General features: G+C 47.7%; 1 protein-coding gene across 1 annotated transcript in view; it reads right to left on the bottom strand.

Moving 5' to 3' along the window:
• Positions 1-14233: 14233 nt before the first annotated feature.
• The window catches only part of LOC142802920 (neprilysin-2-like), an 80505-nt gene continuing 74755 nt past the window's right edge, over positions 14234-19983 (bottom strand). The window contains exon 12 of the mRNA XM_075888004.1: positions 14234-14645. Within this exon, the coding sequence (XP_075744119.1) occupies positions 14331-14645 (315 nt within the window). The 3' untranslated portion in view covers positions 14234-14330. The remainder of the gene's footprint in view (positions 14646-19983) is intronic.

The raw sequence follows: 19983 nt of genomic DNA on the forward strand, positions 1-19983 counted from the left end.
TACGTAATACTGGAACAGAATGTCTTAGGTGAAACATAGTAGTGGGAGATTTTGAGAGTTTAAAAAACGGAAAAACACTGCAAAGCAGAGTCGTAACTAATGTTAATCATAATTGATAACATAAAATGCAAGGTTTACATATTTATAAAACAATACATTTGCAATTAGGTAAATTGTAAAAAACGTAAAATATAGAGCCAGGATACAAAAGATAACATAAAGCAAAGCAATCAGAACGACAGAGTTAAGGTTGTCTTTCTAAAATGCATTTTAAAAAAAAGATGTTATGGTCGAAAGATCGTTTGAAGGGACACTGAAGTGCAACAATGAATTGGCTTAAATCGATGAATTATGCACCGAGATCCCTAATGCTGCTAAATTCACCATCACAGGTTTAATACAAAAAGATTCAAGATCAAAGATTTATTTTGAGATTTCGCGTCATTATTTGCACGTTCTCTCAATTACAAGCCTCTTCTAAGAAAAATTGTTTTTCTTCTTGGTGTACCGTCAAAAAATTAAGAGTGTGAGAAAATATGCACGAAAAATGACATCCTTTTTACGCCACTGTAGCAATTTATAGCCTACTCAGTTTTAGGTGCTTCTTTGCGCTTTTCACAATGTAGAAGATTTCTCATCTTGACTTCATTTGCGCGTGTAGACCGTGGGTAAGGTCCGATAGTGGCAAAAATGAAGTTTCTGCTGCTGCACAACAGAGTGGGATGCTTGCAACAAGCTGCAGAGCATCTGAGGCTTCTCGAACAGTTACTAAACTGGACTTGCAGATTAGTTTCTCTTGCACGAACGCTTCACATTGCACGATTCCATTGTGTGCACAGGTGAAGTATACATCTCGTTGAATGCAAAGTTCACGAGTGCTAGGATTCAGTGAGCACGCTACGTACGACACGCCGGCAAATCCAGGAAACTCGTGCAGCGCCCATGACTTTGATGGTAGGACAAGACCACGAAGGTCACCGAGAGTGACAACCGCTTCAGACGAGGGACTTGAGCTTGCCTCGTCAGCTTCGTCGCCATTTGCAGAAGTTGCACCGTTGGTATCCACAAGAAGCTGTGCAGGAGTGCTAATGCGTCGCCGTTTTCTGTTGTCATTCTCAGCCGGCACACACTGATGATGCCGCTTTGTTTGGGTCCGCGGAGCCAGAGTTTTGAGCGTCAAATATGCAGGCAGGTTGGGCACGATCGTCGGGACTGCATCAGGGGCAAGTGTCGGTGTTCCCCTAGGAATTCGGACTTGAACACCATTGATAACGTGTACGTAGTCTCTAACAATGAAATGCGATTTGAAATGTAAATCGCACACAGCACAATCGGCGTCAAGCGGCTTGTCAAGCCCATGGAGGTTCCGCTCCCAAAGCCGTCGTCGTTCTTCGTCTTTCGGGGCCTTGAAAAGTGATACTTCCGACTTTGTTGCACACGCGGATAACCAGTTGTGCAACCTAGCGCCTAACAATGGTTTAGACGCTACTTCTTCGTCATTTCGCGACTAAAACCGAGATGCCAGCCATGCCGCCGAGCCAGCCGAGTAAACCAAGTGGGAAGATTGGGCGATGGCAGCGCCGCCGCTACTTTCGCCACAAGTTGGGGATAAAGAAAGCAAGGGGAAAGCGTTTCGGTCGCGCCACTCAAAAGTTCTAGTACACTCTACTGGGGCCAAGCCCGTCTCACCGATTGGACTCAGTTCAGAATGCAACCATTCCCCGCTATCCTCTCCTCGACCGAATATGCAGCGTGGGCATCATACGCCCTCCATATGAAACAAGCGACCACTCGCACCCTTGCAACCTCTAATTTGACTCCTGCAATCGATCCACACCTCCTACATCTTTGGAACGCTCGCCGCGGGCTCGTAAGGTGCTGCAAAAGCAACAAACTTAATCGGAAACTTCGCGCTCGCATTGAGGCGCTCACTGCAGAGGCGGCTGCATACTCTGCACAACTTTCCGATGCTAACTGGGCAGACACCTGTTCGAAGGCTGCACACCAGATGAGCTCTAAGAGTGCGTGGCGACTCTTTTGAAGCTTTCTCGATCCCTCCACCACCAGGGGAGAAACGCAACGCCAGCTCCGCCGTGCTCTGCATGCCTTTCAGGGCACTACGGATCAACTCGCGCGAGAACTTTGTGACCGCTACATCTGCCGCACATTTGATCCCGCAGGCCCAGCATATACGTATTCTGGCGCCCCTAACAACGACCTCGACGCCCCATACACGCTTTCCGATTTACAATTTGCACTCATGAAAATGCGACGGGGCACGGCCCCTGGACGCGACGGAATCACAGTATCGCTCCTGGCAAATCTTCCCGACCAAGCACACCTCTCGCTACTCCAACTTGTAAATTCGATATGGGATGGCTCTCCGCTTCCAACAGAATGGACCATATCGGTCGTGACATTCATACCCAAATCGGCAAGGTCCGTTAGTACCGAGGCACTGAGGCCAATCTTACTTACGTCCTGCGCAGGCAAACTCAAGGAAACCATGGTTCGCGAATGCCTTTCCGCCTACTTGGAAGCCAGGAGGACCTTTGCCGACACGATGTTTGGCTTTCGTCCGCATCTGTCGGCGCAGGACGTCCTGCTCCAGCTTCAACACGATATCATAGAGCCGACTGCTATGCGCCATGACGATAAAGCCGTGCTCGCTCTCAATCTCCGTGGGGCGTTCGACAACGTCAAACACAGCACTATACTCACTAACCTGTCTACCACAAACTGCAGGCAGAAGACTTTCAACTACATTCGCGCCTTTCTATCACATTGCACCGCCTTCATTCGCCTTAATTCTACCGAACACGGCCCGTATTTAGTATTATTAGGCACGCGGGGTACACTTCAAGGGGCAGTCCTGTCTCCTCTGCTTTTTAACCTGGCGATGATGAACCTCCTCTCTCTTCTAAGCGAGGTCGAGGGAATACAACACGCACTATATGCGGACGATATCACAATGTGGACCAACGCCGGCTCCTTAGCGCAAATCGAAGAACGCCTGCAAAAGGCTGCCCTTCTGGTGAACACCTACGCTGGTTAATGCAGCCTGGAGTGCTCTTCAGCTAAATCGCCTCTTCTTTCAGTCTCTCCGCTACCGCCACCTCAAATTTTTCTTCCGTCCGGGCCGGTCCCGTCAGTGCAAAATATTCGGGTTCTTGGCCTTCACCTCACATCGTCCTTGGATCCAAAAGGCACAATAGTAGGCCTCCGACGCACCAGCGAGCAGGTGAGCCGCATTATACGGCGAGTGTCTACCAAGCGCGGCGGCCTCCGCGGGTCTCAGTCCCTCCGATAGCCCACGCGTTTGTGACCAGTCGCGTCCTCTACGCCTTGCCTTACCTTCGCCTGCGTGGTCGACATGAGCACCAGCTGGACGTCCTTCTTCGTTCAGTATACAAACGCGCTCTGGACCTACCTATTGCAACTTCCAACAGCCGATTCGCGGCTCTGGGGGTACACAACACCTTTGCAGAGATGCGCGAAGCTCATCGCGTTAATCAAATCAATCGACTGTCGCAGACGCCTTCAGGGCGCCGTCTTCTACACAGACTTGGCCTTAACCCGATATCTGACCAAGACCCTCAGCAGCCGGTACCAGAGCTCTGGCGTCAAAAGCTATGGGTGGAACCTCTACCCCGTAATATGAACCCCGAACTCCATCCTGGTCGTAGACTAGCACGCGCGGCGGCCCTTCATAGGCGACACTCCGATCGTCCTGGTGTTTTCTACGTGGACGTCTCGGGCATCCCCCCCCCTCGGGTCACTTCACGGCTGCCGTGATTACAGAGGGCAAACACGTTGATGGCCTCTCCTTTCGAGCAGACACAGTAACGCACGCTGAAGAGGTTGCCATAGCTTTGGCCGCCTCTCACCCTGCCTCACGCACCATCCTGACGGACTCGCGCTCGGCCTGTTCTCAGTACCTTCAGGGTTCCATTGCCCCGCTGGCAGCTAGCCTACTACAGGCAGCCTCTTGGCGCTTTAACCCTCATCCCAATCGTATAGTTTGGACCCCAGGCCACTCGGGCCTGCCCGGCAACGAGGCGGCAAATGCCGCTGCCCGCGCTTCTCCTGTCCGGGCCGTTGCCCCTCCATGTCCCGAGACGGAATCTGGCAATACCAACCTGACGCGTTTTCGCGAAATTTTGGCTTATTACCAGGCTTCGCGCCGCCTCTACCCGAACACCGCACGCGGTTTGGAGAAAGCGGACGAACGACTGCTACGCCGCCTGCAGACGAACACCTTTATCAGACCGGCGGTCGCCAGGCACTTTTTGCCAGAAATCAATGGCACCTGCTTGACCTGTCATGTCCTCGCCGACGCATATCACGTCGTAGCATCGTGCCCAGTTGATCCCGTCCCTTTGTCATCCCCTTTTCTTATTCCAACTAGAGAGGCTTGGGAGGAGCACCTGTTCAGCTGCTCTACCTTGGCTGCGCAACGCTCCTTGGTGGAGCGCGCACGGGTAGCTTCCAGCTCCACTGGCGTCCCGGAATAGGGTCTGGCCACTCTAGCACGCCGATGGGCCACGTCGGCACTCTCTAGTAGACTTTTTCTGAAATAAATGTTTTTTACCGCCACCTCGGTTCTCCAGATTTGGAAACCGTCGCTCATCGCCCGGAAGTGCTGGGCTCAAGCAGCCAATAGCGAAAAACCGGTGCACGTGACCCTGCCCGAGTCACGTATGCGCAACAAGAAATAACGCAATGTTTATGCATGTCCATATAAAAAAAGTGCTGCAAGGCACTCATAAACACTTTTCGTTCCATTAGACAACAGTATATCTTATTTATAAATTGCATACCGCTCGCTACGCGGTTTTCTTGGTGTGAGTAAAAGGCGTCATGCCAGCAACAGTGGGATTCGCTCGCCGAAGCCGTCACGTGAATGAAGTTTGCCTGCGCTAGCGACTGATCGCGCAAAGACAATCTACGTCGCGTGGCTCGTCGCTGTCGCGTGCATTTTCGCGCTTATGATGTTTGGCCCTTATTGTAGTGACTGTGTTTCATGTCGTTGCAGACTGGAAGATGGGTCGTGGCTAGTTATAAATTTTTGTTATGCGATATTTGCCCTGTCAGCAGTTAGTACCTGGTTTATGGCGGTGACATGAGACATTAAGAGCTGTTGGGTGATGTTGCGGTGATTTTAAAAACGTGCCTTATTGTTACGTGGTTTCGCATGGTTTAGTGACGTGAGAAGTTTTTACGCAACGCTACTCAGGTATTACTCACCTAATTCAATGTCTTATAATGTGTAATGTTAGTCAGGTGAATAGTTAGGTGTGCTGCGACTTTTCGCTCAGACGATGCTACGTTATTTTAGTCATGTGACTAGTTGTGACGCTATGTTGCATGATTTAATTCACGTGACCAGTCTGTACGTGATGCCAAATGACATTTGTCATAGTTCCAGATTTAATCAATCTTGTATTGCTTTCAGTAGGGTGACTATGTGGTTTCAGATAGGGCTTCTTGCCGAGCTAGGTCGTTCATTGCTTGAGAAAAAACTGGCATTGACTGATGAGTACAATGAGAAAGCGAACAAGCTAATTAGAACACAAGGGCGCCATTACACGAGTTCCCGTGTATGGCACGTGTTGTCCCTCTCCTCTTCCTCTTTGTGCCGTAGCAGTTTTTGGCGTAGTAGTTACGGCATATCACTTGAATTTTACTCAGGCAACAGACTCATTCATCATAATTCTTCTATTGTATGGAGGACTTGTCAGCTCTCGTATTGCGTAATAGAAGCATAAGATCAAAAGACAAAGCTATCCCATCCGGTTCGTGATGAAGGTAAATTTTGCTGTTATTACCCAGTGCAATAAAAATCTTACGCAGATGAGCTCATAAAACGTTAGCTAGGATTTCAGTTAGAAGCTATATAGTACTTGAAAAAAAAATGACGCCTTAAGCTTGCTGTCGAATTAAGTGTAGTGCTGGACATGTTTAATGGCACCTTGAACCGACCAGCTGAGTCTACACTCTAAAAAAAGCAGCGAGTAAAAAGGGTGTCCTTTTGTCCCACAACAATCGTCGTCAACTATACTGCGTTCCATCCTTGCGCTATCGCCCCGCGCACGGTACATTCCGGTAACGATCAAGATGCCCATCAACAGAGTTACATTGCATTCTCGATAGGAATGTGGCCAGCGCCGAGTTTTCAAGAAAGGAAGCGCACGCAAGCCTGATGATGATTATTGTTGAGGTACAAAAAGACACCCTTTTTACTCGATATTTTTTAGAGTGTACTCGAAACCACTACAGTGCTAAGTGCGAAAGGATAGAGAAACATTGGTGCATTCTTCTCAGTAAGCCTAATAGACATAATTTCTTGTGCTAATAAACATCTTGACAAACAAGTGAGGCGCCACGGTGCCAGCACTTGAGGAAGGATATTTTGTCGCTTCGATCTACTACCTGAGCTCAGTTTGAGACCTCAACTATCAATGTTTTCAAGTGCTTGACACCAAACAAGACTTCTAACTTTTTACCCCCTCCCTTGCTTCTTCTCACCATTCTCACCCTCACTTTTTTTAATTCCTTCTTTCTTTTGAAAACATGACTACGCTTTACATGGTTTTGCCTGTCTAACACCATATATGATACTATGGTGTGTCATCTCTTTCAGTTATGTTATCAGCTATTTTGCTCGCGGGACGCTAATCGGGAACAAAAAAAAAGACAGCAAGTTGCATACCGCCTCGTCTCTCCCTCCTGTCCTCATTATATTTTTCCTAATGCTGACGTCGGTATTCAATAGCATCAACTCTCTCTGTTGGGCCTTCGCTATGCGTGGCAGTGCTAAACATGGCTATGCTAAACGTGATACTAGCGCTGCGTCGGCATGCTAGCTTTGCACGCGGCAGGGCCACCTTGACTGCTTGTTCGTGCGTATGCTTGGCTCGTACCCACTGCGGTGCATTTGTCAATAAACCGGTGGTTATTATATTGAGGATAAAAATAGTTGCAAATTTGATAAAGAAAAATGAATTAAACAGATATCTAGAGCATTTTAAATTTAACAATCCTAGAGTCACGTACAATCGAAATAGATAACAAATTTTACTGGAATAATTAACTGAATATAAAACAACATTAGACTTCAATTAGGTTATCCTAACAAAAATGTTCTCGTGTCTCTAAGGAATTCGCAGACTGCTGTGCAGACGGTCTTGTTGCTGTGGCCCAAATAAGAATCCCGAAGAGAAAGAATGTTTGCAAAAATAATTGATTGACATGTGGGGTTTAATGTCCCAAAGCCACCATATGATTATGAGAGACGCCGTAGTGGAGGACTCCGGAAACTTTGACCACCTGGGGTTCTTTAACGTGCACCTAAATCTGAGCTCACGAACCTACAACATTCCGCCCCCATCGGAAAGGCAGCCGCCGCAGCCGGGATAAGAACCCGCGACCTGCGGGTCAGCAGCCGAGTACCTTAGCCACTAAACCACCGCGGCGGGGCTGTTTTCAGAATTAGCAGTGTTATTTATTTTCTGAGTAAACTTTCTGAATGTTTCTCCTATTGCTCGTGAAACGTCGGCATGTAGGTAAAAATGTTCAATGTTTTCAGTTTGCTGACAGTAAAAGCAGAGCGGAGATGGCACCTAACTAGTCCTATGTATATGAAACTTAAGAGGCGGACTTTGGCAAAAATATTTTGTGAAGCATGCTTCCAAATCGCGAGTGGGGAACCATTTATTATTCCAAAGAAAATTAAAGTGACCGTACTCTTGAACTCGTAACCTGATTTTCTTAGAATCCTGAAGTGAAGAATATCTACAAAATTGAGATTCAATAAAAAAACGGTGTAATGCACAATTGACATTGCGGTGTCATCCAGGGACCACGGCGCCAGAGCTTCCGCCATCTCGTTTACATAGTAAGTCTTGGTGTTGTGGCACCCATACCAACCGCACTGTATTGAAGTGTTTAGAGATGAAAGAGACAAAAGCATTCCAAACGGAAGACTGGAAACAAAAAGCTGAAGTTGTGGACCTGTATGCAGAGAGGGAATCAGTAACGATAACAATTGTCGAATCATTTGCTGAAAGTCTTCGAAGAACTAAAAGATTTTTTAAAACTATTCTTCAAATAAGGGAGCCTAGTACCTACTGAGATTACCAAGACGAATTTTTTGAGGACATGCCTACACCCGCTTTCTCTTCACGCATAGGTACATAAATGGAAATGACATTACCATTTCACATTTGGAGTAGATAGTCTTCTAATAAATTTATTATGTATAAATATGAGGGAGCAGTTTGGCATTAAACAAAAATATATCATCAAATTCATTTTTATGTTGATCAATAACTAATTAGAAACAATGCTGCACCTTTAAACGTTTAAATGTTCTAACTGATCTTGAACAAAAAAAAACTTGAGGCCTAGGTCTCGGTTCAGATATGAATGCAAACTGTAATCGTCTAAGTGAGGAAGCGTAAATTTTTAAGTATGCTTTGACAGTAAGCATGCAAAATTTACAAGCTAGAGAGAGAGAGAGAGAATAAACTTTATTGAAGAATTAAAATTACGTGACTAATCCCGGGTGGAGCCCTCTTGTAGAGCCCCACTGGCCACAGCGGCTCGCCGGGCCTGGTCTAGGGTCACCAGTTGGCTCCCCAGTGCCAGCTCGGAAAGCCGTGCCTCCCAAGACAACGTTGTGAGTGTTTGTAGTGAGCGCACCAACCTAGATACTGCATTGGCTGGCCGCTCGGTACATTGGTAGGTTATGTGTGTAAGTGTGGCTGTGTGGTTACTACACCATGGGCATACCTCTGTTGTGTTTATCTGTGGAAAAATTGCGTGTAGTTTTGATATGTGGGGGTATGTGTTTGTTTGGAGGCGGCGCCAATCCCGGGCTTGTTGGCTGCTTAAGTTCGTATGTGGAGGGGCGTACGTGCGTCTTGTAAGGCGTTGGTTTTCCAATATCTGCCTGCTTGTTACACTTTGCTCTTCATGATGCCCTGTGAGGTGTCCTGAGGAGAGTCCTGCGTCTCGGCCAGTAAGTCCGCGAGCTACGCAGTTTGCCTCCTCGTTCCCCCCCATGCCGTCATGCCCTGGGCACCAAGTGACGCCATGTGCCTCCATCAACATGGACCCCAAAATATCAGTGAAGCACCTTGGAAGTGTGCCTCTAAGGTATAAGCGACATGCAGCTTGTGAGTCTGTCAAAATATACGCTGAGCGCCCCCTTCTTTCGGCTTCTCTGATTGCCAAGGCTATGGCTGCTGCCTCTGCGGTGGCACTTGATCTGGTGCGTAGGGACGCGCAGGCCACGACTTTGCTTTGGTTAGTCACTGCCAATGCATATGCTTGTTTTCTGGAGCCTTGCGGTGGCGCGGGATAAAGACTGACGTCGGTAAAGTAAGCGTCTGGATCGCTACTTCTCTGCAGGAGTTTTCGTGCTCGCGCTTGACGGCGCTTTTTGTTGTAGAGCGGGTGCATGTTTTTTGGAACTGGTTCCACGATTATTTGATCACGTATTTGCTTGGGTACAATGACTGTCTCATCGCCACAATATTGAGGGGTGAGAGGGTATCCCAGCCTCTGTAGCAGTGTTCTTCCCTGGAGCGTAGTGGTGAGTCGTTCTCGCTGTGCGATTAGCGTGGCGGCGGCCAATTCTTCATACGTATTATGCATGCCGAGTCCCATGAGTTTTTCTGTGCTTGTGCTGTTCGGAAGTCGCAATGCTGCTTTGTACGCAATTCTGATGAGTCTGTCAATCTGCTCTATTTCGGGCTTGCGTGTTGATTGAAAGGGAAGAGCGAACGTGACTCGGCTGAGAACGAAGGCATGTACAAGGCGTACCGTGTCGGCCTCTGTCATCCCATCATTACGTCGCGCAATTCTAGCTATAAGGGATGCAATACTCTTTACGGTGTGTTTGAGTTTGCCTATTGCAGTCTTTGCGATGTTGTTTTCTTGCACGTGCATGCCTAATATTGGAGCTACTGGGGTCCTGTTGATGATCTGTCCGGCAATTTCTAGCTGCAGCGCGGGTGCACGGTTGGACCGAGTGCGTGGGGGTCTTATTTGCAAATATTCCGATTTGCTAGGTGCGCACGACATGCCTGCATCAGTGAGGTAGCCTTGAATCATGTCTATAAAGGTTTGCAGTACATCTTGTCGTTCTCCATAGGAGCCCTTTGTTGCCCATAGCGTAATATCGTCCGCGTAAAAGGCACAGCCCAGGTTTGGTACAGTCTCCAGCTGGAGGACTAGTTTCTGGAGGCCGATATTGAATAAAAAAATTGCCCGCAGCTTCCCTCGGGGGAACACTGAGGAGGATGCGGAGCATATAATTGGTTAACGGGTTGTTAAAGTGCGACTTACTTGGGTCAATGGCTAAATTGGTTAACGTGGTTGTGAAATGGGGTGTTAAATTGCGACTTACTTGGGTCGATGGCTAAATTGGTTAACGTGGTTGTAGGAGGGGGTGTTGGTTAACGTGGTTGTAGGAGGGGGTGTTAAATGAGTGAACACGTACACACGTATGCGAAAGGGCGGCGGTGGTCGAAGGGACGTCGATCATTGTGTTTGTGGATTCGTTGGAATTCATTTCACCGCGACCTTGGACGTCGACGCGCCGTACAAACCAACCGACGAGCGGCAACTGAGCGAGCGAGCGCCGACCTTGAGTATATATACAGCGCGACGGCGCATGCACTGTCAGCTGTCGAATGTTCGAGAAGGGGGAGAAACGCAACGGCGCATGCGCGCGCGTCAGCTGCCGATGTTCTCGAAGCGCGACGGCGCATGCGCGCGCGTCTGCTGCCGATGTTCTCGAAGCGTGACGTCGCATGCGCGCTACATTATACAGCTAGCGAATGTTCGTGAAGAGGAGAAGCGCACGTGGTGTGTAGAGGAGGAAGGGTGCACAGATGGTGGAGGAGTGAAGCGCGCGCGGTGTGTAGAGGAGGAAGGGATGCACAGATGGTGGAAGAAGGAGGAGGAAGCTTGCGGACGGCGCCGCACTACAAGCCTCGAGTATTAGATGCTCCTCATCTAAAATGGATACTGCTAGGCTGACAGTTCGGGCTTCTTGATATAACACACTATTGGCAGTATATTTTGGAACCCCAAAACAACTTCACTGCAGGTCTACTCGTGCATCTGCAGACTTCACTGTTGTCGCTGAGACGGACAGTCTAGATTACGACACTGGTTTGCGAGTGTTGCACCAAGCTATACAAGACAACGACGGCATATGACACCATACGACAGAGCGAGCCCTTCAAGTATTCCACAATTCAATAGGATTGATTTTGAAACCCTGAAAATTTGGGCAGCACCACAGTGTTGGCACCAAAGTTGAGTCAGCACTGGCGCTGGGAGGCCTTTCTATGCCTATCTTCCTAGACTAGATTAGACATGGGCGCTTAAACATGGGTATAGACCTGCTAGGAGGGGAAGGTCCGTTAAACTTTGCGATTCCAAGTTCAGCCTTCCTTTCTATTCATTTTCTCTGTATTCATTTCGATGTCTTTTCGGCTGTCGGTTTATTTTTCATTTTCATTCTTTCTCGCTCTATTTTGTCGTATACCTGTTTGTATGACTCTTTTCTTTTTGCTCCAAAACTCACTCATAATAGCATCACAATGTGGTTCCCGTGAATGCTTGTTCCGTTATCTTCTGTCAATGACCAAGTAGCTTCGGCAGTCGCCTTTTCACTCTGTCTAATCAGAGTGAAAAGCTGACTTTAGATACAATTTTATTTCTAGTTTAGCACTTATCTTCCTCGTCGTTACTTTGAACTTTTTTCCTCCTTGTTTTCCCATTCACTGATTTGAGTGGGCTCAGCCATCACTGCATTACAAGGAGTTACTTCGTTCCACCCAAAACATTCATGAACTTCCCACTACTCTAGATCCTCCTCCTTCACTTTGCTCTATCATCTTTACGACACTTGCCTTTCCTCGCCCCTGCTGAATGAGGTAGTGGGTATTCCTGTGGAACATCCGCGTCCGAGTTATTGTTGATATTACCCGTCGAAGTTTTTCCAAAGCAACTTCAGCGGTGTCAGTTATTCTGCATAATGACTTTTTATTCAATATTTTAAGGACTAAGTCTGCTAGTCTCCACTGCAACCAATGAAACTGTCGAGCAAAGGCTGGCTGATACCCAGCGACTAGGTAGGTGGTCTGTGGAAGCAAAGAATAACAGGCACAACTGTTGTTATCCATAAATCAGGGTGGCGTCATCGCTTCGCTGTAAAAAAAAAAGATAACGCCCAGCCTGTGCAACGCACAGCACTGTCACATCGAGAGCTCAAAAAGCGACCTTTCAGAATCATTTCTTATCAATCTTTGAGTAACTTCTTCAACCACACTTTCTGTGTAGCCACTATGCCATATCCAATATTTTGTGTTGTAGGCTGGTATTCACTATGCTGTCCTTAAACATTTTTGTGAGAAGCGTGATATCCGCAACGTGCGTGCTGAGATTATTGTGCAATAAGTTCGTGCAGTGGCTGGGCATGGTGAAGGTTTATGCCCAATGCACGTATGCGCCACAGTTATTAGGTGAACAAAAATCAACTTTTGTAATGGTTTGGATCATTGGACGGCCCACTTTTTACGCAATTCGCAATGTGTGACGCCTGGTTGTTCTTTTGATGTTGTAAACCCTTTTTTTACTTATATTAGCGCGACTCTTTTCCCGACATCAAGCCTAAGGTGAATTTTAAATTGAGTTTCAAGCACTAGCGTGGCTTAGTCTTGAAATACTCGGCAGCAAGTACTGGGCCCAGGTTCAGATTTCATTGTGTCTTCAGTGGTTTTTTTTTATTTATTTAGGGTTTTTTTCTATTACTCAGGATACTCTGCATTTCCGATGGAGCTGTATATGTTGTAAGCCCGTGTGCTCAGAATCGGGTGCACGCTATAGAACCCCAGGTGGTGAAGTAATTTCTGAAGCCCTCTACTATGTCGTCTGTCATAGTCATATGGAGGTTTTGGGGCGTTAAACACCACATATCAATCAATTACTCGGCAAACCAGTAACGGACGCTGGCGGTGGTGGTAGCGGTGGTACACACCTAAGGCAGAGCACGTGACCCGTGTTTTGATCTCAGAACACCTTTGGCTGTAAAACGAGGTGAGGGGCATGGAACCTAGTTGAGTGTTAAAGGTACTCGTACTTGGTTGACGAAAAACGTCAGTAAGAATGCCGGCACTGCAAGAAGTTTTTCTCGTTTTATGAACTAGTTTGCGCACTGACGTTAGGAATGTCAGCGGCGGCTCACATACGCACACCACTGTTATTGTGATCTGATAACGGCTTCCACTGCAACATTTCGAAAAACACCTTCAAGTGAGTTATAAAAAAACTTCATTAAAAGGTGGCGGTAACAAAAAACACTCTATTTCCTGAAATAAACCACTCGAGGTAGCAATATTCAAGCGAAAGGGAAATAAAAAACTGAACACGTGAGCGTACCGCGTCACTATTTCATCAACTTACAGTCGGTTTGAATAAAACAAAAAAAAACTTGAAATGCACCCATAGATGAACGTCGTTTTCATCTCAATAGTTTTTCGAGTTCGGCCATGCTGACACCGCTCTGGCCCGGCACGCGTGCCCCGACATGTCCGTGGACGCAAAATGCAGTGTGTGCGAAAGTGAACTAGCTACTCTCCACCCCATCATGTGGGGAGGGTGTAACAGTGCTCTGCACAGTGGGAACGGGAAGTGCCAGGATGCCACTTATCCCGAAGAGGTGAGAGCATGGATACGCTCCAAAGACCTTCAGACGCAATGAAGGGCCATCCAGCGGCTTGAGAAGGCATTGACGGAGCAACGGAGAAAAGGAGCTGACGACCCGTCTAACGGGCGCGGAGGCACCCGAGTAACTGTCACCTAGTCGGAGAACAACTTTCTCGAGGTCTAGGCTCTAATATTATCGGACTCTAATGGCCGTAACCTTAAGATATGGCCCTGTGAGGCCGGGGACTTCCTACACCGGATGTATAAATAAATGTTAATTCGCTCGTAAACCACTTTCTCCAAAGTCAAGGCAGACCTGTACAGCCTTTGAAGTTTTGGTAAGCATTCGATTTTAATCCGAAATTCTGCTGTTTGTGTACTATATCCTATTACCATTGCCAGTATTGAAATTGGCAATTGGCAAGGCAGAATGCTTTTGCCTGAGTTTGGTCTCTTGATTTAAAGGTACAGTTAGACACAACGGAAGCAAGAAACATCCTGCCTACGAACAGCCATGGCTGTCTCTCCAACAGATGATATGCAAAAATTATCTAGGCAATAGAAATTACTTATCTATAAATAGGCATGCATTCGGCTCACGTGTACTACCAAAAAGAACACTTTTCATCAGGGTTCATCAGTGTCCCTGCAGCACAACTAAATGCACGGGAAAATTCAGGCATGTTCTTCAGGGGTACCATACACCGTGACCAGTATGGTGATTGCTGTTTCGTCGTACTGGCGTGCCAGGCGCACCATCCGACGCAATAGTTGATAAAGAATAGTTGATCAGGTGACGCGCTAAAGCCGGCAAGTTTAACTCTCTTATGTTCTTCGGGCAAGGAGTTGTAGGCCGCATATGCAAGCTTGGCTCCCTCCAAATCAGCAAGGTTCTCCGCGTCTGACAGGTGCACAAACAGCTGCAAAAGCAATCACAATGTGGATTAGGTTACTTAGAAAAGCACTGCTCGGGATACAAATAACACGACACACTACACACGATTAGAGTTATTTGCAGAAATAATTCACCTTTATCCTGGGTTCCTACTTGTAATCAGGAGAAGATGAAAAATTGATCGGGTATTTAATAAGTATTTAGCCGCAGCCACACGTGCATATTCGTGCCTGGGACGGATGTTGAAGCGCCGTTTACACCTTTTTTGTATGATTGTGCTGACAAAATATCCGTAACGTATCGTCACCACAAAAATAAAGAAAGTTCGATACTCATTGTGATGTACAAATAACATACCCTATAATCTTTTCAGCTCTTTATCTAAAAAAATCATCTCACTTCTTGAAAACATTCCCACGTTCGAATATGCATTTCATGTTGATGACATTGTGGCTGATGGCAGTGACGTAAAAGTCTGAAGAGGTGGTTGAGCGGCCACTTCAGCATAGCTTAGAGGTGCATTTACCTCGGCACAGGCAACGGGGGTCGGCAACGGTGAAGCGTCACGGGCAGATGGCAGAGCCGCGTAAACTTGCTCCTGGATGGCCTGGCGAAGGTTTGCTGGAAGAGGTGACTGTAGTTGGCCGACTGTAGATAGCAGCGATAGCTGACGAGCGACTTCAGCACGAACAAACTTCTTCATCTGCGATAGCAGGGACTCATGGTCACATGTGGTGGTTAGGCTTGATAGTGTGTCATCCGCGACGTTAAGGCGTCGCGTGAGAAGACGCTGTCATCGGAGCTCGTCGAAACTCTGACACAACTCGATGAGTTTAGAGACAGTGACAGGGTTCTTCGAGAGCAGCATTTGAAAGGCGTCGTCGGAAATGCCTTTCATGATGTGTCGTACCTTGTCAGTTTCCACCATCGTCGGGTCGACACGCCAGCAGAGGTCGAGGATGTCCTTGATGTAGCTAGTGAATGTCTCGCCAGTTTGTGGGGACCGGCTTCATAGACGTTGTTCTGCGCGAAGTTTGCGCACAACAGGGCGTCCAAAAATGCAGGCTTTGCAGGCGATGCAGGCTTTGAAGGTCGTCCAGGTGGGGATATCCGCCTCATGGTTTCTGTACCACAACTTGGCAACATCCGTTAAATAAAACATAACGGTACCAAGCTTTGTGGGATCGTCCCATTTGTTACTAGCGCTGGCTCGTTCATAAGATTTCAGCCAGGCCTCAACGTCTTTCTCATCGGTGCCGCTGAAGATGTCGGGCTCTCGCAAGAGCTGGGCACCGGGACAGGTCCACCGTGGCGAAGCCGGTGGGGGTGTGAAGACAGCGTCGTCAGGCATGACGGACGGCAGCTTTCGGCTACGCAGTTCCAGGACTGAGGAAGACCGCAGCACTCTCCACCAAAATATAGTGTAAATGCAAGGTTAACAGCGGTATCAGCGTCTTTACAAAAGCAGCAAGAGCTGGCCGAGTGTACGGGCAGCGTCGCAGCAACAACCAGGCAGTCTTAGCTCGTGTCTCGCGCCAACGTGTCGATGTCGCTTGAGTAGTGGGCATTCCTCTTCACTACAGATTTATTTGTTTTTTCACTGACGTTTGCGAGCCATCTTGAGTGGCTGCCCAGTATTCTCCAAGTATTCCGCAACGCTGGTCTTTAGCTGAACTCCTCCAAATGCCGTTTCGGCCGTTGCGAATTAACTGTACTCGTTAACGCATATGCGGTACAGCCTGATCCGGACAAAACTCGCACAGTGACTCAATTTCCCGTATCCTCTTCTCCTAAGGATTTCCGGAGCTTCCTTGGTTTGTGCTCCTATTTTCACCGCTTCATCCAGAATTTGCTGATATTGCGCGGCCTCTCACCGAGCTTTTTAAAAAAGATGCCCCATTTACTAGGAATTCGCCTCAAAGTGCTGCGTTTTCGGCGCTCATTGCCGTCCTCACTACTGCGCCAATATGGGCTCACTTCGATAAGACCACACCGACGAAAGTTCGTACTGACGCGAGTGACTAGGAATTGGTGCTGATTTAGCTGAGCGTCAGCGTGAACGTGACTGCGTCATCGCCTACGCCAGCTGCCTTTTGTCCCCTGCCGAGAAGAACTATTTCATCACTGAAAGAGAGTGTATTGCTCTTGTTTGGGCTGTCGCTAAATTTCACCCATACCTGTTCGGCCGCAGTTTTACTGTTGTAACTGATCATCATGCGCTCTGCTAGCTGTTAAATACTACATGTCGTTAAGTACCACATATCAATTACGGAAAGTCTCGGTCATTGGTCTCTCCGCCTCCAAGAATACACCTTCCCAGTCGTGTATAAATCTTGTCACCTCTATCAGGATGCCGACTGCCTGTCACGGTATCTAGTGGATCCGCCAGGCACCACAGAGAGAGCTACTGAGGCTTGCGCCTTATCAATATCAGACTTTCTTGAAACCGCTTCTGATCAACGCCGCTACCCGGATTTACTTCCCATTATAGCATGCCTGAGTTGCGCTACTCCACTCACTTCTCTGAATTGGTATTTCCTTAAAAAATTGATATTTCCTTTCCTATAAAAGGATTCTCCACCGCCACAACATGGGCCCTAACAGTCCTAACCGCCTTCTCGCCATGCGTTCTCATTTGTGTGTAGATGTTCTCCGACAGCTTCACAATGAACCTGCCGATGGTCACCTGGGAGTCACCCGCACTTATGATCGCGTCCAGTGCCATTTTCTCTGGCCACGCCTATATTGCTTTGTGCAAAAGTATGCTGCAAGCTGTGACCTTGGTCAATGTCGAAAATGACCAGCATTGCTCTCATCTGGCCTCCTTCTCCCTGTTGATATCGCTGCTGAACCATTATACCGCGTAGGGCTAGACCTTTCGAGGCCTTTGCCCACTTCTGCATCCGAGAACAAATGGGCTGCCGTGGCGACCGATTACGCGACACGTTACGCGATTACCCGTTCTCTCCCAACCAGCTGCTTTACCGATATCACCGACTTTCTAATCCACGACATCATTTTGTATCATGGTACTCCTCGACAGCTCGTTACTGACCAAGGCTGATACTTTTTGTCTCACGTCGTCCAGGATATCGCACGTTACTGTTCCACAAACCACAAGTTCACAACGGCGTACCATCCATAAACTAATGAACTTACAGAGAGACTGAATCGCGCTATCACCGACGTGTTGTCGATGTATGTTTCTCCAGATTACCGCGACTGCGACGCAACGTTATCCCACGTCACCTTCGCTTACAACTCCTCCAGACATGACACCGCAGGCTACTCCCCGTTCTACCTTCTTTATGAACGTGAACCCTCTCTACCTCTTGATACATTCCTTCGCGCTGGTTCAAGCTCCCCTGTCACATACGTCCGTGATGCCATCGAACAAGCTGACGCAGCACGAAAAATTGCCCGAGAATGACTCATACTTTCTCAAGCCTCTCAGAAAAATTGGTACGATCGTCACCACCGTGAAGTTTCGTATGCACCCGGTTCTCTAATATCCTTGGAGGACCTGTGTCGTCATATCGGCCTCTTAGAAAAGCTTTCATTTCGCTATGACGGACCATGCCAAGTTCTACGCAAGGTCACTAACCTCACCTAGGAGATACAGTGAGCCGACGATGAAGCGCACTCAACGCCACCACCATCTACTGTTGTGTACGTCGTAAGACTGAAGCCCTATCTGTCACCCAACACTCCGCTTTCGTGACGTGCACCGGATAGGCGCTTTAACGCCGCGGGGTAATGCCACAAGGCAGTAGGGGGATTGTGGCGTAAAGCGGTGAAAGGTCTCTGGAAGAAGACTACGAAGTGGATAGAGACTGATCCCAGCCCGCCAGTGTGCCAACCATTGGCGTTGCGTGTAAACATCGTAAATATCCGCAAATTTACGTTTCCTTGCAAGATATGTTGCATTTAACTGGACTCGAGTGTTCTTTTTTTTCAGTTGGCCTAAGCAATACGATAAGGTGTTGTGTCTCTTTGTGTGCTATAGTTGCTAGTGTAGCTGCTATTTCTTTCTGGAGGAGTGTCGCAACTCAAGGATTGTTTGGGTGTATGTGCAATCTGACAATGGCAGCTGTCTTAGTACTGGCTCCCACATCTTGTAAGCAGACTATGTCTTGAGGGATCCCGACTGCCTTTATGAATACAGCAAGTGTAACACATGTTTTGCAGAGAACTATAGCTGCAGGAACAGGCAGTAAAATTCGATTTTGCACTTTGTCGTTTAATTGCCATGATGAAGAGAGATAGCTGTGGTATTAGCATCAGAATAAGCTTGCTTTGAGTGATTGATGTGATGTGGGATTTAACGTACCAAAACAACCATATTATTATGGAAGACGTCGTAGTGGAGGGCTCCGGAAATTTCGACCACCTGGGGTTATTTATATTGCACTTAAATCTGAGCACACGGGACTACAGTATTTCCAGCTCCATCGAGAATGCAGCCACTAGAGCCGGGATTCGATCTCGCGACCTGCGGGTCAGCAGCCGAGTACTTTCGCCACTACACCACCATGGTGGGGCTAAGCATGCTTGTTTCATTGGACTACTGACACCAATAATGGCTGTAGTTACGCCCACGCTGCAATTACTTGTTGATGGTTTTGTTGAAGTAAAACTTCAGTTCACTGTTCATTGTACTGCTGTTTGCTGCAGTTTGTTGTTGTAGAGTTAGGCTTATTGATGGTTGTTGTCCTTCTGTACAGAAAGCACAAACACCAAATGATCTTTTTAGTGGTGTCAATTGTGATAAGTTTTGCCATTTGTGTTGTGGCTTTTCTCGTTTGCTTGTAAGATTTCACCAAGCCTGTTTTGCAGGTTTTGAGGAGGGTACTATTGATTGCGCCGGCTAACCACACTGTTCTGTTCTTGTGTTTTTCTGGGCATTGTTTACCTTTCTTGTTTACTGCGATTACTGCTCATTGTGTTTGTTTTCTGTTATCGGGGGTGTACGTGCAGATTTGGGTGTCATGGATTCCACCAAGTTTGCCGGAATGAGGCCTTTTGTGTGTGTCTGTAATTCCCGTCACTGCTTTTCACGCTTTCTCCAAATAGACTGTGGTAGACGTTCTGCTGACTCGATGCTGGTCTGCTTCTATAGGGCGGCGAGCTTGCCTTTTTGCCCGAAGCAGGGAGTGCGACTACGGCCAGCGCTTGTCATCGGTCAATTTGGGGGCGTCTTCTTCCTTTTCGGAGCAAAACCAGACGAAGGTGGGTTGGTGGGTTGTTGGTGTTACCGTGTTGCATCTTATCGGTGTGGGCTCTTTGTGTTTGAGGCTGCTTATGTTCAGTGGCTTAACTCTGTGTTTCCAAGTTGAATCGTCTATTAATTGATCCTCTCTACA

The sequence above is a fragment of the Rhipicephalus microplus genome, chromosome 3, assembly GCF_043290135.1.
Source record: "Rhipicephalus microplus isolate Deutch F79 chromosome 3, USDA_Rmic, whole genome shotgun sequence".
NCBI lineage: Eukaryota > Metazoa > Arthropoda > Arachnida > Ixodida > Ixodidae > Rhipicephalus > Rhipicephalus microplus.